At 41.8% G+C, this 17,155-nt stretch overlaps 1 protein-coding gene across 2 annotated transcripts; it reads right to left on the bottom strand.

Annotated features, from left to right (window-relative positions):
• Positions 1 to 119: 119 nt before the first annotated feature.
• Positions 120 to 16,087, bottom strand: ash2l (ash2 like, histone lysine methyltransferase complex subunit). Of its 2 annotated transcripts, XM_057818718.1 has the most exons (17): positions 16,008 to 16,087; positions 12,623 to 12,689; positions 12,414 to 12,559; positions 12,215 to 12,303; positions 12,053 to 12,147; positions 10,520 to 10,612; positions 10,344 to 10,439; positions 10,004 to 10,079; positions 9,885 to 9,902; positions 8,033 to 8,138; positions 3,008 to 3,225; positions 2,464 to 2,631; positions 1,409 to 1,602; positions 1,253 to 1,345; positions 1,082 to 1,180; positions 503 to 562; positions 120 to 431 (listed from the first exon to the last, which is right to left on the bottom strand). In XM_057818718.1, exons 1-17 carry the CDS (start codon positions 16,064 to 16,066, stop codon positions 324 to 326), a joined length of 1,785 nt encoding a protein of 594 aa, XP_057674701.1. In that variant the 5' UTR covers positions 16,067 to 16,087; the 3' UTR covers positions 120 to 323. The 2 variants fall into 2 exon arrangements, with proteins under 2 accessions (XP_057674701.1, XP_057674702.1); XM_057818719.1 differs by lacking the exon at positions 9,885 to 9,902.
• Between the last annotated feature and the right edge of the window lie 1,068 nt (positions 16,088 to 17,155).

Raw genomic sequence — 17,155 nt, 5'->3', positions numbered from 1 at the left:
GCTAAAATCGACCAAAACTGAAAAGTTACCAAGTGTTGCTATAAATTACATTTACAGTTTCCTAACATTTTCTTCCCATTTGTTAAATATTAAAAATCTTTCTTCAATGCATAGTCTGATGAAGCAAATGTCATCTCTTTATTTAGTTCAGTTTAAAAAACAAAACAAAACAAAAATGTACAGGTGGAGGCACTGGAGCCACACTGGATTCCAACGTGAGAGCAACGCTTATATACTCAAAGGACTTTTTTTTTTTTTTTTTTGAAAAACTATTATTAGTGAGTCTGGATAGCAGAATTAAAGTGGCGGCACGTCCCGTTGTTTCATCCCTCCCAGGGGGGGCTGCGGCGTCCGTCCACCTCCGTCTCCACATGGTACAAGGTGTCAGCCAGTGTGTGCTCGACAACGGCGCCCCAACCCATGTCGCTCATCTAAAGAACGAGAACAGGAAGTGGGCCAAATGGATGGACGCCCACCCGGACAGATGCAAAGTGGTGCTTACCGGTTGGAAGCTGACGTCCTTGGGGGAGTGTTTGAAGTGGGGCCCGAAGTTGACGGACAGCTGGAAAAGATTAGCGGGGGTCACCTCACGGCAGAAACTGGAGGCTCCTGCCATTCAAAATCCATTTTGATATACTGCTAACCAGTGTTGTTAATCTTACTTGACAAAAGTAATTAATTAGATACAAATTACTTCTCCCAAAAAGTAATTGAGTTAGTAACTCAGTTACCTGAATGTAAGAGTATTATTCGGCAAAGTAATTGTTTTTTTTTTCTCAATTCAAAAAACAAACAAAAACAGTTTCATTACATTAGTTAGATGAACATAACAAATGCCTCATTTTTCTATTTTGAGAATTTGAATTATATTACTTTGGTTATTTAAAAAAAAAAAAAAAAAAAAACACTTCATGTTTTATTGTGGTTTCTGATTTAATATTAATCAACATAATGATACGACTTGGAACCTATGAATTATAAATTTAATGTTAATTGTCATTAATTTCATTTCCTAAGCGTATCCAGGTAGTATTGGTTAGCAGTTGGAAGAAATGTTTGATGAAGCATTTCGCTGAGTCACCGTGCAGCTCTTGTAGAGGGAGATGGCCGGGAAGTAGATTCCTTCAAACAGGTTCTCAAAGGCCACGCCTTGGCTGACGCCGTTCTTGTAGAACACCATCTGCCACCAAAAAGCCAACTTTGAACTCACGAGCCGCCGTATACGACGGATGTCCGCGTCGGTCAACCTCACCCTGCTGGGGCTCATCGTCTTTAGGCTCTTCTCAGCTTTGTCCACGTAGTCCTTCTCCTCAAAGTACAAGTAGCTCTTGAACTTGATGAGCGCCTACGGAGCAGAAACCGAAAGCGGTGGGATGGCGACTCGGGCCAGGGACGGGTCGGACAGCACCTTATCCTTGTAGGTGTCTGGCAGAGCTCGGGCCGTGTCTGTGCGCTCGGGCAGCTCGATGAGGAAGCCCAGTGTGTCTCCTTGGCCGTAGCCCGCCGAGTAGTGCTTGCCCAGCGACTGATGGAAGCGGGTTCCCTTCTTGCTGCGCCACGAGTAGCTGAACTTGTCGTAGCCCAGTGGCGCTTGCAGGTTACCTGGAGATGTGGGGTCATAGCTGTGAAGTCAGGAAACTACCATAATTGACCCGTCTTTCCCGCTGTCCCACATTCCTCTGCTCCTAAGGCTGCATTTACTGCAGGCTTATCGGATTCCTCCACAAATCAGATTTTTAGCAAGTGTCTAAATCAGATGTGAGCCTGTTCAGACTAAGCTACATTATTGACACAAATGACATGTTAGTGTGGCAACAGGCTAGCAAGTGAAGCTAGTATGACTTCTGGCATGATTTTGTCACATTCTGCTGCTGGTCAGATTGTTTTGTTACAGAGCTGTGGGATGAGTTCCCGACGTCGTACCTGCATCAAAGTGGAGCTCATCAGCAGCGTGTTTAAACCGATCCTAGGCGGCTTGCCGAGTTATTGACTTGCTGCCATTTGACAGTTTGTCATATTTACTCCTTCGTTGTGAGTTGCATTTCTGCCTTGGTTTTCCGTTCGTTTGCCTCTCACCCCCCCCCCCCTTTTTTTTTTTATTTTGGTTGATCGCGACCTACTGTCACGGACCCTTTTTGTGTCTCTTTTTTCACGATCTTGTTTTTTTTGTGTGTTCAAAAAAACCCTTTTCCGCAATGCACTATGCTGTTGTCTGCTTGCTTCCACATTTGTGGACCGTCTTTCTATCAGTGGTCCCCTTTAAGTAGGACCGGCGTTACAGAATTACTGAGCGTAGAAGAAAGGAGAGCGAGAAAAGAGAATGCAGGTTGTGGGCAATTCAGGGAAAGGTAATGGGAAAGGTGTTGGATGGCTGCCACACCATGAGTTACCTGACAGAAGGTGCACTTCACTTAGCTCAGCCTTGCCTAGCCTAGCCTAGCCTAGTCCAGCGGCAGAACTCACCGAGAGGCTGAGACCAGCCCAGCCGGGCGGCTGTGTCGGGAGGCATATCGTCCACCGTGACCTCAAAGTACCAGGAGCCCTTGCGGACGCCATGGGAGGCACGCACCATGGAGTAGCCCTTCTCGCCTGTCACCGTCAGACGGTCGTCTGAAATCTTCAGCTGGGGCGCTACAAGAAGTCGGGGCAAAGAAAACACATGGGCACTTGTAAATAGTCAACCAATTTCTTTCTTTCTTTCCTTTTTTTTTTTTTTTTTTTTTTTTTTAAAAACACCGGAAAAATTATCCACAAGCATTTGTTGGAAATTTGGAGCATCACAGGCTTTTGATGCAACATTGATTTTGAGAGCACATATTAGCAGGAAGGCTACGTAAGAGAGCTACACAAGCCCATAGCGTGTTCAGAAGATATGAACTCTGAGTGCCATTGACGACGATAAATTTCCAGAATGTCAATCAAAAAAGTTTCTGTGTGTGTGTGCGTGTGTGTGTGTATATATATATATATTTTTTTTTTTTTCACCAAATAGTATCGAGGAGGGTACCTCGGTCGTGCAGCGCCAGCAGAACGCGCTCATATAGGCAGGCCCGGTAGAGGTCGCCCGGGATTGGCTTTCCAGCCCAGCAGTCCAGCTCCAGCTTCTCTGGGTCGGGGGCGTGCGGGTCCGGCTCGGCCAGGATGTAGCGGTAACCATCTTTGTTGAACGGGTGCTCCAGAGGGTAGCCATGTGGGGGTAGACGCTGAGCCGAGAACAGCGGGTCACTGGAATGAATGGAAACGCTTTCAACTCACTGGCTGCCATCCACGACACTGGAAGTCCAATCTGTTTGAAGTAGGAAAGGTGCCCACCCTCCCACTTCAAATAGATTGGACATTCACCAGTGGAGGGTGCATCTTGGCCAGAGAATGAAAAAACTTTACTTTTTACCTCATTGGTTGCCATTGGCAGCAATAGTCGTCCAATCCGTTTGAAGTGCGAATAAATGTTCGTTCACTCACTGGCCTCCCAATTCGAAAGGATTGAACGTCTACCAGTGACAAACTCATTACAATTTAAAAACCACTTAACTCATTTGCTCCCAAAAACGTATGAATACGTTCTCTTTTTAATTGTTTCAGTGTCCCAAAAACACATTTATACGTATTGTACGTGTTTTTTTGACAACAGGCATCTCTAGGTTGTGATGCAACTTTGCTACAATGCACAAAACCCATTTTAAAGCAATAAAACTGGTCACTGGAGGGCAGTAGCTCATTTGGTAAGAACTCATCTGAGACCAAGAAAGGAAGTAGGCATGTGCCGGTATGAGATTTTGACGGTACGATAACCGTGAGCAAAAATACCGCGGTTTCACGGTATTGCAATTATAGCTCCCAAAAATTTTGAGATGTATGTGTTAAAAAAAACAACTTTTTTCCATTGAACAGGATTTTTTTTTTCAGACCATAGTTGCAAATTGGAACATTAATATATTGTTAAAATAAATAATCAATAAAAAAATATTTGAAATAAAATTAAAATAAATATAACTTATAGACTATACTCACAGCCACAGCTCAAGTTGCACAAGATTACAGCAAGAACAAAATAATTTCTATACAGTAAAAACACTTCTGAATAAAATTTTAAAAAATTTATACTGCGTGACTTTTTTTGAGGGTGGAAAAGCTTAAGTGAAGTTTCGCCATTTTCAGCCACTGTGTCAACTCTAGTCTACATGATGTCATGTGTAACAAGTATGAGCCGTGTTAAGGGCACCACTGAGGTGACAAATTAGTGGGCAAATCAGGAAGATCTAGTTCGGCTACTAGAGGGCAGCGGCAATGAATAAAGACAGACAGAGTTGGTTTGAGTGAAATATGTATTTTACAAAAAGTGACACAAAAAATAAATATTTACAAAACACCAGTGTGTACACAATTTACAGTTGATCAACAGTTAGACAAAAATCCAGTTCATTTTCCCCACCCCAACGTTTGTAAGTAACAAACAGTCAAGAGTACAAATGCATGGCTTCAGTTTATGGCAATACAGGGTGAGTGTCCATTAGCGCTGCTTTATTGGTCAAAAGTTGAATGGGTATTTGGAATGCTTGACCCGAGTAGTGGGGAGAGGAAAAACAGGCTGCTAAGCCTCCTACCAGACCCTGACTTGGTTTGAAGACAAGGAAAAAGAGAGAACCGTCAGGCTCCTGGCTCAAGTTCTAGCTCGCCATCTGTTTGTTGGAGTGGTCCCAAGGCAGGGTAGGACCACCTGGCCAGTTCACGTGGATGTAGTTGAGAACTCACACTAACAGGTCCCCAACACAACTAAAAGGTCTGGTTCTGCAGCTGTTGCTCCTTGGCTTCTCTCCCACACGACTCAAGGGAGAGGAGTCAAGGAAGCTTATATAGTGCCTAGGTGACTGGTGATTGGATAATTGGTGTAATGTGACTTGTCATGTGCTGTGGTGCATTCAGGGAGTGTGGGAAAAACAAGTACTGGCTAAAATCAGGGAATCTTAACCCATGTTACACATGCCTTTGTGTTAAGAAGAACATAAGGAATTCATAAGTTAGGTAAAAATGTATAAGTTAGTTAAAATGTCAATATTATTGTGGAAAGGTTTCATCTAAAAAAAAAAAATTTTTTTTAAACACTTTGGGAGTGAGACCTCACCTTGATCCAGCGAATGTGGATTTGTGCTTAGGGCAAGATCATCGTTCGCAATTAGCGATCATTAATGCTATCACTTTGTCCCCTTCATTCAAGCGAATCAAGCTTGTTTTCTCACTCTGCGGCTGTAACACTCAACGAAGTTGCTCTCCCAGCTGAGCCTAGGCTAACATTCATCTTTGTAAGCTTTTACTTAGTTTGTATATTGAATTTGAAAGGAAAATGTGTGTTTTGTTTTTGGCAAACTTTTTCCATGGTGCTAATCTGTGGAAGCTACTCACATGGAAAAATCTAATTGTACAACATTTTAAATGTATTCATTTTGTATATTAAACTTACCACGATTTGAGAGCTCAATAAATTGAAGAACAGTACGCCTCATGTTTGGAGTAATTGTTTTTGGGTTAGCTGGCTGTGTAGCCGATAGCGTCACTCTCACACACAGCAACAAACGGGAGGGGGTGAGCGCTGCTGCGCCAAGCCGCTTCTGGCTGCATTTTTGACACAAGAAAAATAGCGAATACCGTCCTACGGTCTGACGGAAAATTTTAGTGGTTTTGAAACCGCGACGTTTTCACACCACGGTAAACCGTGAAACCGGTAACCGGCACATGCCTAAAAGGAAATGAAGAAAATAGTCAGGAAACGGAAGTTGGAGGGACCTTGTGAAAAAGGAAGCGTGAGAAAAATGTGGAGAACGATGGAAAACAAAAGGCAAACGACACTGGAGGAGTGTTTTGGAAAGAAAACGACACAATTGTCAAAGAAAGATTCCAAAAAATCTATCTTGAGACAGACAGTGATGAGGGAAAAGTTTACTCCATCTGCCGAGACAGCCTCGGCCACAACAGCGTGATCTCTCAGTACAATAGTTTAGCTGTATGTCATAATTAAGACAGTCTTATGACACTATATTTTGGTGTAAATATCCCATAATACGGTGAGGACAGCTGCGGCTTACAGTCCGGTACGGCTCATCTACAAACAAATGCATTTTCGTGTCAAATTTGGTGGGTGGCGGCTTATAGTCGGGTGCGCCTCATTATGCGAGCATTTTTTCACGATACAAGTGCCGAAAAAGCCACTCTCACGTGACTTGAGGTGTCCGAATACCTCGGCAATTTGCCAGGTAGCATACGAGCTTTTTCGTTTTGTCTCCATTAAGTGTCTAGCTGTCCCACTAGGGGGCATATGAGCATCTTGCCTCAAACATCTGCTCCCCTCTTTCTTGTCGTCGTCTCCAATGTTAGAATTTTGTATCGCAGTGCATCCGAATCATTTGTGCTTACAAGTGAACATTAAGCATGTCCGCCAAAAATGGACGCAGAATACAGTGGTGAGAGTACAACAAAAGAACAATTGGCTAAGCAAAAGTCAGCTAGCTTACATGCTATAAAATGATAACTTTTTGCAACGATGTTCTTAACAAATTGTTCAAACACATATTCCCACAAAAAAAGCTTAATACAGTGGTACCTCTACATACGAATTTAATTCGTTCCAGGACCTTGTTTGTAAGTCGAAATGGTCGTATGTCGAGCAGGATTTTCCCATAGGAATACATTATAATTCCATTAATTCGTTCCAAAGCCTAAAAACATACACTAAATTCTTAATAAATACTGCTGGCACTGTTACAAATGGCAATTAAACATAGAAAAACAAATAAGTTATAAATAAATAAGTCAGAATAATATAATAAGAAGAAGAATAATTAATAATTATTCCTGTAAATAATGTAACGAATTGGATTCTAATATGGCGGACACTTTTTACTGTCCCTGAACGCACCGCGAAGCTGACGTCACGGTGAGATAGGTCGGTGCGGTAGAGATAATACTTTCGTTTTCTTGAGAGCAGTCAACTGCTTAAGACAATGGGCGTTTTGTGTTGGATAAGTTCTTAAATAAATGATAAAAACGTGACGAAGCTGGCGATTTCCTTGGCAATGTTACCACAATAATAATTGTCACCTTAACTTATAAATAGTGGCGAACGGTGGTCGGAAGAGGACCATGGAGCTGTATTGTTGAGCCAGTTCAGGGACGCGCACACCAAGCTCATATTTTTCTATAACTTGCATCTTCATTTCAAAGGTAAGCATCACTTTTTTCCTTGTTTCTCCAACTGTATCAACTTTTTTTGAAAACTGTGTTGATTTCTCACACAAGAAAATCCACCGTGCGTTCGTTTGCAGTGCTGTCATGTCGTCGTATTTCGAGCAACTCGTCGGATGTAGAAACAAATGGCGGCTCAAATTTTACGTCGGATGTCGAAAAGATCGTGTGTCGAAGTGATCGTATGTAGAGGTACCACTGTATACCTATGAGTTAAATTACAAATGCGTTAAAAAACATTAGCTCAAACAAAAACAGAGCAGCTGGATTCAACCATTTTAACATGTCATATTCAGTGTTGCCACTAGAGGGCACTGTATCCACCCAAATCAATAAAACTAAATGCAAACACTTTCAAAACAAACCATTACAATGCCACTAATGAAACAAATACTTGAAGTAGAAAAATTTGATTCAAATCTTTTTTTCTAATTGAATTACTCGAATTAATCAATTAATTGTTGCAGCACTTACATAGTTTTCTCAATTAAAAAAAAAATGAAAATTTGTACTCTTTAAAAAAAAACAGAAAATATTCTGTCTCTAGTAAAAGCAGATGATTATGTGTTAATGAAACTTAATTCAAGCAACGCAACTCTTGAAATTTTTTAACTTTGCTTCATGAACAAAAGCATGTGTTTATCTTTTCTGAAAGCTGATCATTCAATGCTAGCCATCCCAGTTCAAACGGATTTGACATTTGTCACTGTCAAGGGCTACGAACAAGTTCAAAGGAGGATTTTCGATTCTGTTAAGACGGCGAACGCTACTTTTAACACTAATGGCTAATGAGTACCTGCGGGTCCTCTTGGCGGCTCCGGCAGTGGCGCCCTCTTGCTGTTGCTGCTGCTGCTGCTTGCGCTTGGCGCCTCTTCCTTTGCCCGCCACTGGAGCCAGAACACCTTGGGGAGAAGCGCAAGTCACGACGCGCACGCACACGTTAAGCCGCCATTTAAAAAAAGACCGCCCGGCAATTAGTCAACAAATAGGAACAGGTGCGTGCAGAGGCCAGGGCAGCGTGGCACTTGGAGGGAAAAAGCGGGAGGGCGAGCCACGGGATAGCACGCACAAACACACGCCGCATTAAGGAATGGCCATTTAATTTGCGCCAAGGATGGGCATTCATGCAAGAGCAGTTGTCTACACTTGGGATTTGTAAGGACAAGGAGTACCAAAATATATCATGAACTCATTGGCTTCCATTGACAGCAATAGGCATCCGATCATATGGCGTACAGCAGGGGTGTCCAAACTTTTTGCAAAGGGGGCCAGATTTGGCGTGGTAAAAATGTGGGGGGGCCGACCTTGGCTGACGTCCTTTACGTAGAACAATATATTTAAGCAAAATTTTGCAAGCCATTCAGTCTGTCACATTTGCTTTATTATTTTTTTAATGAATAATTTCAACAATCTCGCAACTAGCCTTTGCAGCATTCTCTTTCAAGAGCACTCTCGGGCTCTTGCGAAATACTACTGTAGTGAAATTAAACAAGTTGCTTCAATTTCTCGCTGCGTATCTACCCTGTAATCTTGTCATACATCTCAGCGTGTCTTGTTTGGTAATATCGCTTCACATTGAAATCTTTAAAAACAGCGACTGTCTCTTTGCAAATGAGGCAAGACACAGTTGTTGCGTACTTTAGTGAAGAAATAGTCCAATTTCCACCTATCCTTGAAGCGTCGGCCGTCACAGTCAACTTTTTTTTGTTGACTGTCGCCATTTTAGAAAATTGGAAGTAGAGGGTCACATGGACTAATGTTGCTTAGCCCATAAATACCTGCAACATGAAGCAATTATCAGAGAATCCCAAAATTTGAAAAATAAGGTCCTAATGAAACCTTTTTTTCAAATTTGTGAAAAGTCAAAAGGAATATGTGTAATAAGCGCTCTAATACTTAAAAACCAATGCTAACATGTTTTTTTCTCATGGAACCTGCAGATGCATGTGTCGACTTGCATCCATCATTTTTTTTTTTCTCAAAAAGAAATGTCAAAATTCTAAATGAGTCTGAAAATCATGAAATTTTAGGTGTATCAAATGCGATACATTTGGCAATAAAGGGTTAAAGTGCTGCTGCCTTTTAGTGGGTAAATGAGGAGCAGCATTTCGTGTGTAAGCTACTGCTGGATGCAGTACTGCTGCCCATTTTATTAAGTCTGTGTGCAGGCCAGATGTTATTGATTTAATGACAGAGGCTGGGGGCCGGATGAAATTTGACCACGGGCCGCATTTGGCCCCGGGGCCGGACTTTGGACATGTCTGGCGTACAGTCATCCTTCTGCTCTGAATTGAAATGGCCGCCCTGAAGCCATCTTGGTAGGGATGATGAAAGGTCTTTTCATGCTTCTGCTGTCAATTGGAATGAGTGTCACTTGAAGACGTCCAATTCATTTGAAGTGGAAGGCTGACAGTCGCTCCCAGCCTCCCACTTCAAACGGATTGAACGTCTATTACCGTCAATGGCAGCCAATGACATCTTTCTTGATTAAAATTTGGCACTACTGTTCCTCCACATTGAAGCGAAAAGCCAGCGTATAAAATGAGACTCCTCCACTGTTAGCGAGACGAGAGCAAAAAAATCGGCCACCCGGCCCAAGTTGGCTTTAACGACACGACAAAAGGAACGCGCATGTGCCGCCACAATACCTGAGTACGAGGATCCACCTGGAACAGAAGACGGCAAGCACGGTCAAGTGCATCGTCTCACTCACGTGAGCTTACGGACACTTTTTTGTTTTAATGTTTGTTGGTTTGGTTTTACCGACCGTTGAGGCCCCCGGCGGCCGGCGCTGCACCCGACTGCTTCTGGGCATCATACGAGGGGCCGATAGTACCCAGGTCCTGCAGCAAAACCAAAATAAACGCTTCAGTCAATGATCACAATCTGCTGCCACTGACATCCAGACGTTTAGACGTCTACAGTGATCCCTCGTTTTTTGGGGTCAATGGGGACCAGAACCCACTGTGATAAGTGAAAAAAGCAAAGTAGCGAACACCCCAGAAAAAAAAAAATAATAATGTGTGTGTTCAATGTATTTATTCAGATTTAGCATTGAAAAGAGATACATATATAAGACTTTTTTCATTTTTTTTCGTGATTTGTACCTGATCCAGGAGTCCAAACTTGGGGTAATCTTCCTCGGGGTCTTTGCTGCCGGGGTCAGGGTGCTCTTTGACCAGGAAAACGTCTCGTTCTTTGCTCTGGAACACAAAAGAAGCAGAAGGCGTAAGATGCGTGCGATGGACGGAAGTACGCACGCGTATGCCGCGTGGAACGCTACCATGGTCTTGACGATGTTGTTGTGCGTCAACTTGCCGCGTCTCTGGCGGGTAGTCATGTACTCCCAGTACTTATCGATGAACGGGATGATGTCCTGCATCCCAAAAGTAGAAAATCCAATGAAGGAGAAAAGATATCGTCATCGCACACACCATATAATTGTTTGCATTAGTCTAATACATATATAGTCTAACACATACATATTGTACAGGTTTTCGTAGGCACCGTCTAACTGTTTGCATTACTCTAACACACGTAATATAATTAATCAGGAAATAATATCATTTTCATATTTACGGTAGGACTACACTACTAATATAAAATAAATAGCACACCATAGTTTAAGAAATAGAAGAGATACACAATGCCGTCTTATCACAAGATTGACGCACCAACTCTGGCAATCAGCTCTCCCAGCAAACTCCAAGGACAAAGCGCTTTGTCCTACAACAAGTACAACCAGCCCGGACAGCAAAGTTGATAGCGGGCGTCCCAATCCGCGCACGAACCTAAGCCGCCCAAAACCGGCCACAGAGGGGATGACCCAAAAGCAACGCCCAGAAACGCCTTCGACACTGAGATAAGAGAGATTTTTTCTGCTCGGAAACATGTAGCCTTGTTTTGGATCCAGAATTGTCCCTCCGTCGTCTGTTTTTGCCTTGTTTTTACCATTGTCGACGAATAAATTGTCAACCTGTTTTCGGTGAGTGTTCTTCAAGCTTTTGAAACATGGAGTCAGTACAAAGGGTTAAAATAATAGGACGCGCAAGATTCGGCCTTCCCGGCGGGCGCACGCGAGGCAGCGTCAGCCGAGCGGCACTTGTTTTGGTTGGTGCTGTCCGCGGGTGCGTCTGGACCGGGGGTGAGGGGGGGGCAATTTCAACACCAATTGTTTCACTCATTCGCTGCTAAGGATACCCAAAGAATAGGGATAATCATGTTTGTGTAGGTCACAAGCCAACCCACAGCACAAATGTGAGTGTGGGTTTGAAATTAACAGATTAACTGCCATTAACTGGACCAATCAAATCGATTTGACTTGAGATAGCTGCATTGAATGGCCATGTTTCCGTGCCTTTGACAAGACACGTCCAATTCCATTTGGACGTCCATCACCATCAATGGTAGCCAATGCGTTAATGGTAGGAACCAAAATACTGTCATTGGTTAATTTAACTAAAGCCAAGAGCTACTATTGTCTATAGTGAAAGGGGTGCTACTCTTCGACTGATCGCTGTAAATTTCTATCTGACCTCTTCCGCCCCCTGCTGACAGATTTTCAACATTAAAACAGAGAACTTCAACCCTTCAGAAAAATAACATTTGTTCTTCCCTTGCCCAAAATACACCTTCCCATCAATTAGTTTATCACTTGTAGACGTCCAATCCAATTGAAGGGAGGGAGACAGTGAATAAACGTTTGTTCATTGTTTGTCATTCGCTGCCACTTGCCCACTTCAAACAGATCAGATGTCAATGGCCGTCAAGTGTGGCCGATCGGCTAAAAGTGAGATGTACGATTTGCGTCCCTCGCCTTGTCTTTGGAGAACATAGTCTTGGGATGTTCGTCTTGGCTTCTGGATCTCCAGGTCAGGTTGGCCAGCGCCGTCAAACACATCTCCTTCAGGTCTGTGAGTGCACAACATGGCGTTGGGTGAGCTCCATCCCCAGCCGGCAAGAGAGCTAGCAAACGTACTGGCAGGTTTCCTGAGGAAGTAGGTGTTGCCGCTGTGGTGGCACACGTTGCAGTGGAACACATAGTTGGTCATGAAGGGCAGACAGGTCCTAAGGAGAAGATGGTAAGTATCGAGCAGCACTGCCATAAAATGAAGGTCAAAACGAATTGGACGTGTAACGCCGTCAACAGCACTAAAACGTGAGCATTTTGTACGTACGCGGTGTTGATGGCGAAGGTGTCAGCGGTAAACCACTTGGTGCACAAGGCGCACTGTAACTCCACCTCGCCAAGTTGCCGTCCGTTGTCCTCATCGCCCGATCCGGTCAGCGTGTCGGCTGCCTCCGAGGCGTCGCCCGCCGCCTCCTGCCGTCACAAAGTCACATCACGTAACCTTGAACGTGACCGCCTCCGTCGTCGGATACTTGCCAGGCCCTCCTTGGCACCGGAAGACTCGGCGTCCATGCTGACAGGAAGTTCACTCAACGCCGTGTCACTAGAGGAGCACAAACTTGTTTGAAAGAAAAAAACACAGAAAGGTAGACTTGATTTGACTGAACAATTTTTTTCCTTTTACCATGGGTTTGTGACACCCCAACCACGTCAACAACCCGTTCCCTACTATTTAATTACTGTCTTACACGACATAACTTGCATAACTTACCGTCCATCCTCCTAGCTTCTGCAATGGTGTTCCATGCACATTCCTTTTTAAAGCTGTCCTTATAAAAAAGGATCTGTCTCGTAAATTACTTTGCGACTTTCCACCTCCATAATGAATCGTTCATGTTCTCTGGTGTTTAAGCCGTAAATAAGCACCTGGCCTGTAGACTGCAGGCCTGGCTCCGCCCACTTAGACGGATGCCCCAAAAATAGAAAATAGCCCAAACCATCCGGTGGGCTCCGGTATTTCAGAGCTTGTCCGCAGTCAACCCGCAGCTCATATGCAGCCGGTATAATTTGAACATTATGAAAGATTGGAAACGGGTTGGTTACGCCGCTATATCTTGGCGGATCAGCACCGCACACGCAGACATGACCTTAACTGTTATAAGATGCTCGCGCAGAAAGAAATAGATTACGTTTGAAATTTATTGAAAAAAACTCAAACCAAAAGCATTTTTCCTGGAATTATAGTTCAGTTTTTATTAGTTTTTTGTTTTTAACACCAAATGCATCATTTGAGTGATTTTTTTTAAACAGCCAGGTATTCAATTTATTTGGTTAACGAAAACGTTTTTTACTTGATTTTTCATTTTTTCGTTGTTTATAATGACCTTTGTAGGGTAGCAGGTGTTTATTGGAGGATACAATGACTGCAGTATTCACTTGTGTAGTACACTAGATTACAGTGCAATGAATGTGTACAGTCAACTGTATATATTACATCAGGGGTCCCTAAACTTTTTCCTGTGAGGTAGAGCAGGGCGTTAAACCGAAAATTTACCGTTACCGAAATTCTTCACGATGACCGACGTAATTTTGACCATGTCGGTAAATTCGGTAATTTAATAAAAGAAGAAAATATAGTCTTTTCATCCTGCTTTGACTCTGTGTTGTTCGGCTATGTTCATTCCCCTTTAAGAAAGCAGACAGTGTGCTTACGTTTGGAGTCACATGGTTTTCAGGAAGCCAATCAAACAGAAGCCCGGTAGGCTAACGCTAGCTGCTAACGCTAGCGGCTAACGCTACAAGTAAACGGGATGAAGTCGGGCTTAAGTTAGCTTAGCCAAACTTTCACCCGACATTAAGTAAACTCTTGACGGGTTCCAGATAGGGATGGAAAAACCGAGGCTTTCTGAAACAATGAACCACTTTTAAGACAATTGCCCTAAATTGAATCACTGTTTGACACACTACAAGAGCCCCATCTACTGGATAAACAGTGCACGTTTCTTTTTTAAAGTAAAGTTGACAAATTGCCTCAGCATTACATATCTTCAATAGAATTAAGTGGATGTCGCCTATTTCAACCAGGAGATCGTCTCATCATTAAGTGTGATTTACACAATTAAAGTTGACCTCTTTAAGCCTGTGTCATTCCTTTTGTCTGTGAAGATGTGTTCAAAGCAGTATTTGTAATACACGACAGTGCTAGTCTTGTAAGTGGCTCGTCCTAGCTGATGGGGAGTAACTGTATTGTTTATTTTTTGTAAAAAATACAGTACAGTAAGCACAGTGCTTGGGAACAGGAATATTATTTATTGCATACTGTAAGGATTTCCAAAATCATAAGATGTAAATAATTGAGCCGAATAAAAGAAAAAAATAAAATGTTTCACAAACCTTTATTAAGTATAATTTCTGGGGGGCGGGTGGATGTGTCGTATTTGTATTTATTCTGAATATCTAAACGTATGCCACTATCTAGTGTATAACAATGCGGAATGAATTTAATGAAATTCAAGTGATGATATTTTTCAAGTCATACAAGCGGTTATAAATGTTCACACAAGAATTCTTATTGTTTACAAGATTTTTTTTTAATACTTAATGTTTAGACTGCATGTGCAATTGTTAAAATGAAAGCTGGTAAATGAATTTAACGAGAAACTGTTCATTTGTATTCCATGCATTGATTCAAATTTTCAAATTATATAACAGTTTGCTTGGGCGAATTTATCGTCATTTATCGTTATCGAGGTAAATCTGCTCAATTTATTGTGATACGTACTTAAGGCCATATCGCCCAGCCCTACTGTGAGGGCCACATAACTTTTCCCTTCTGTGATGAAGGGCCGGGGTTAATTTGTAACAGAAAAAGTGTGACGATTGCAGGAGTGCCTAAATGTAAAAATGTATTGTGTTTCAGAAAGCCACAATCAAATAACCCTTTTTGGATTCTTTACAGAAAAGAAGTAAAAAAAAATAATATATATATATATATATATATATATATAATGATCATAAATAATAATAACACTATTAATGAAATAGATAATAACCCTCCCTGGGTTCTTCACAGAAAAAAAGCCAGGAAATAAATAACACTATTGAAGAAAGGAGAAAAATAATCAAAATACTCTCTGGTATTGTTCAGGGGGCCGGACCAAATGTGGAGGCAGGCCGTATTCGGCCCACGGGCCGTAGTTTGGGGACCCCTGTATTACACTGTAATGGGATTATATAAGATTAATTTACCTCAGAGTTAATGTCTACACGTTTTAAAAAGTAAAAAAAAATAAATAAAAACCATACACACACACACAAAAGGCTCAGGACCTTCAGGGTTAAATTGTAGGTTTAAAATTTTGCATTACAGATGTTCATTTTAGTCTAGTATTTTTGTGCTAAAATACATTGCTGCCAATTATTGTTTTTCATGTGCTTATATCACTCAATTATGTACCTAATTCCGGTTTGCTTAAAATTATTATATTACAATTATTAATTTAAAAAAAAAAAAAAAAAAACTTTTTCACATACAAAAAAAAAATAATTACAGGGTGACGGCTATCGGGCCGACTGGTTGGTTCTACCAATGAAGTGTCCCTTATTTATGTTTTTTATCAGGGAGTTGGCAACCTTATTGTGGTATGATGCGACAATGTCTACATGGGGAGTTGTGCTGAAAATATCATTTTCCTTCAAAAAGGGACGATAACTTATCGACGAAAAACAAGATGAATCGCCACAAACTGACATATGTAGACACCGGCTTTCAGTCGTCTCATTGTGCATCGCTAGCGACGTCTGCTCGCCGACGAATTAAGAGGCCAAACGGCGTCTTCTTGCGTTTCTTAAGAACGCCGTTGAAAATATCGCTCTTTTTCACTTTTACAAGCTTTTCTATTCGTAAATGAAGACAACATACCTCTTGGCTGCGTCGCTTTCAGTCACAACAACGTTACCCGCCTCTCCCTCCGACGCCATGTTTGAATTTGCTTTACTTTGGAGGAAATATCGCGAAGGCGAGACAAGAACTGCTTCGGTGCCACAGCGACACCTCTGACAAGGAGGGGGGCTGCATCGACTTTGCTCGGAGCCAAGTATTTTACTTCAAGCCATTCAAACAACTAAATCCCGAGGTCGAATAAATCAGATTTGGGGCCCTTAGAGCCTAGTGGAAGGGATGGGGGGAGTCCTAGCGGAAAAATCAAGGCGAGCGAGCACCATTGTGTGCGTACGTGTCATGTCATCCCTGCATTAACGTACGCACAGTGGCGGACTTGGCAATTTTGGGACCTAAGGCGAACATATCTAGGGGCCCTCTTCATGGGTCAGGGGTTAAAAAGGTCAGAAGGGTGTGGAGGAAATATGTTCCGGTACACTAGGGATGTCCTAAACGACAAATTTTCTCCTGATTAGTCAGCTGACTAGTTTTACGATTAGTCGACTAATCAAATAATTTTCTTTTTTTTTTTTTTTTTTTACTAATTTAGCAATGAAATTTTTGTTGACGCTTAATTCACAAAACAATTTTGGAACACTTAAATTCTTTATTAAAGTACAAATAATCATGTAAATAACAATAACTAATCACAAATAAACAATTAGGTTAAATTCTGATAGCGTTTACTAGTGCAAAAGAATGGAAAGTAAACAGATTCAGAACACTGACTTTGCCTTTCCAACATGATTTTAAAAAATTCTGACATTATCATTATAGTATACTACTATATACTGTATAACAGTAGTATAATAATTATAATAATTATTCATTAGCAATCATATTTGTCATAAAGAGTGTCATTTGAAAGCTGTTCTTAGTGTAGAATCTGTATTCTGTAGTATTTACTCTACATATTATAAAATTAATTCTGAAGTATGTGAGATTAACTCCAGAAATTGTTATTTATATGACGAACATGTGCTTTTATTTTGAAATGTTCACCGGAGGTACGTTCGCTAAACCGCTAATCGAAAGCTTTACACTCCGTGAAAATAAACATTCTTCGTCCTTGCTTGTGGGGTCACTAATAGATTTAAAGTTTTTTTTCGTGAGCAAATGCTGTTTACCAG

The sequence above is a fragment of the Corythoichthys intestinalis genome, chromosome 17 (assembly GCF_030265065.1).
Source record: "Corythoichthys intestinalis isolate RoL2023-P3 chromosome 17, ASM3026506v1, whole genome shotgun sequence".
Classification (NCBI taxonomy): domain Eukaryota; kingdom Metazoa; phylum Chordata; class Actinopteri; order Syngnathiformes; family Syngnathidae; genus Corythoichthys; species Corythoichthys intestinalis.
This window is presented reverse-complemented; position numbering and strand designations above follow the sequence as displayed.

Bases quoted from the DNA above. Each gene is read 5' to 3' on its own strand.
- ash2l (XM_057818718.1), bottom strand. From the start codon at position 16,066: ATGGCGTCGGAGGGAGAGGCGGGTAACGTTGTTGTGACTGAAAGCGAC. The intron at 3,226-8,032 runs GTACTCATTAGC...CATTCATTCCAG, and splicing joins GCCGCCAAGAGGACCCGCAG to TGACCCGCTGTTCTCGGCTC. The intron at 432-502 runs GTAAGCACCACT...CTCGTTCTTTAG, and splicing joins AGGACGTCAGCTTCCAACCG to ATGAGCGACATGGGTTGGGG.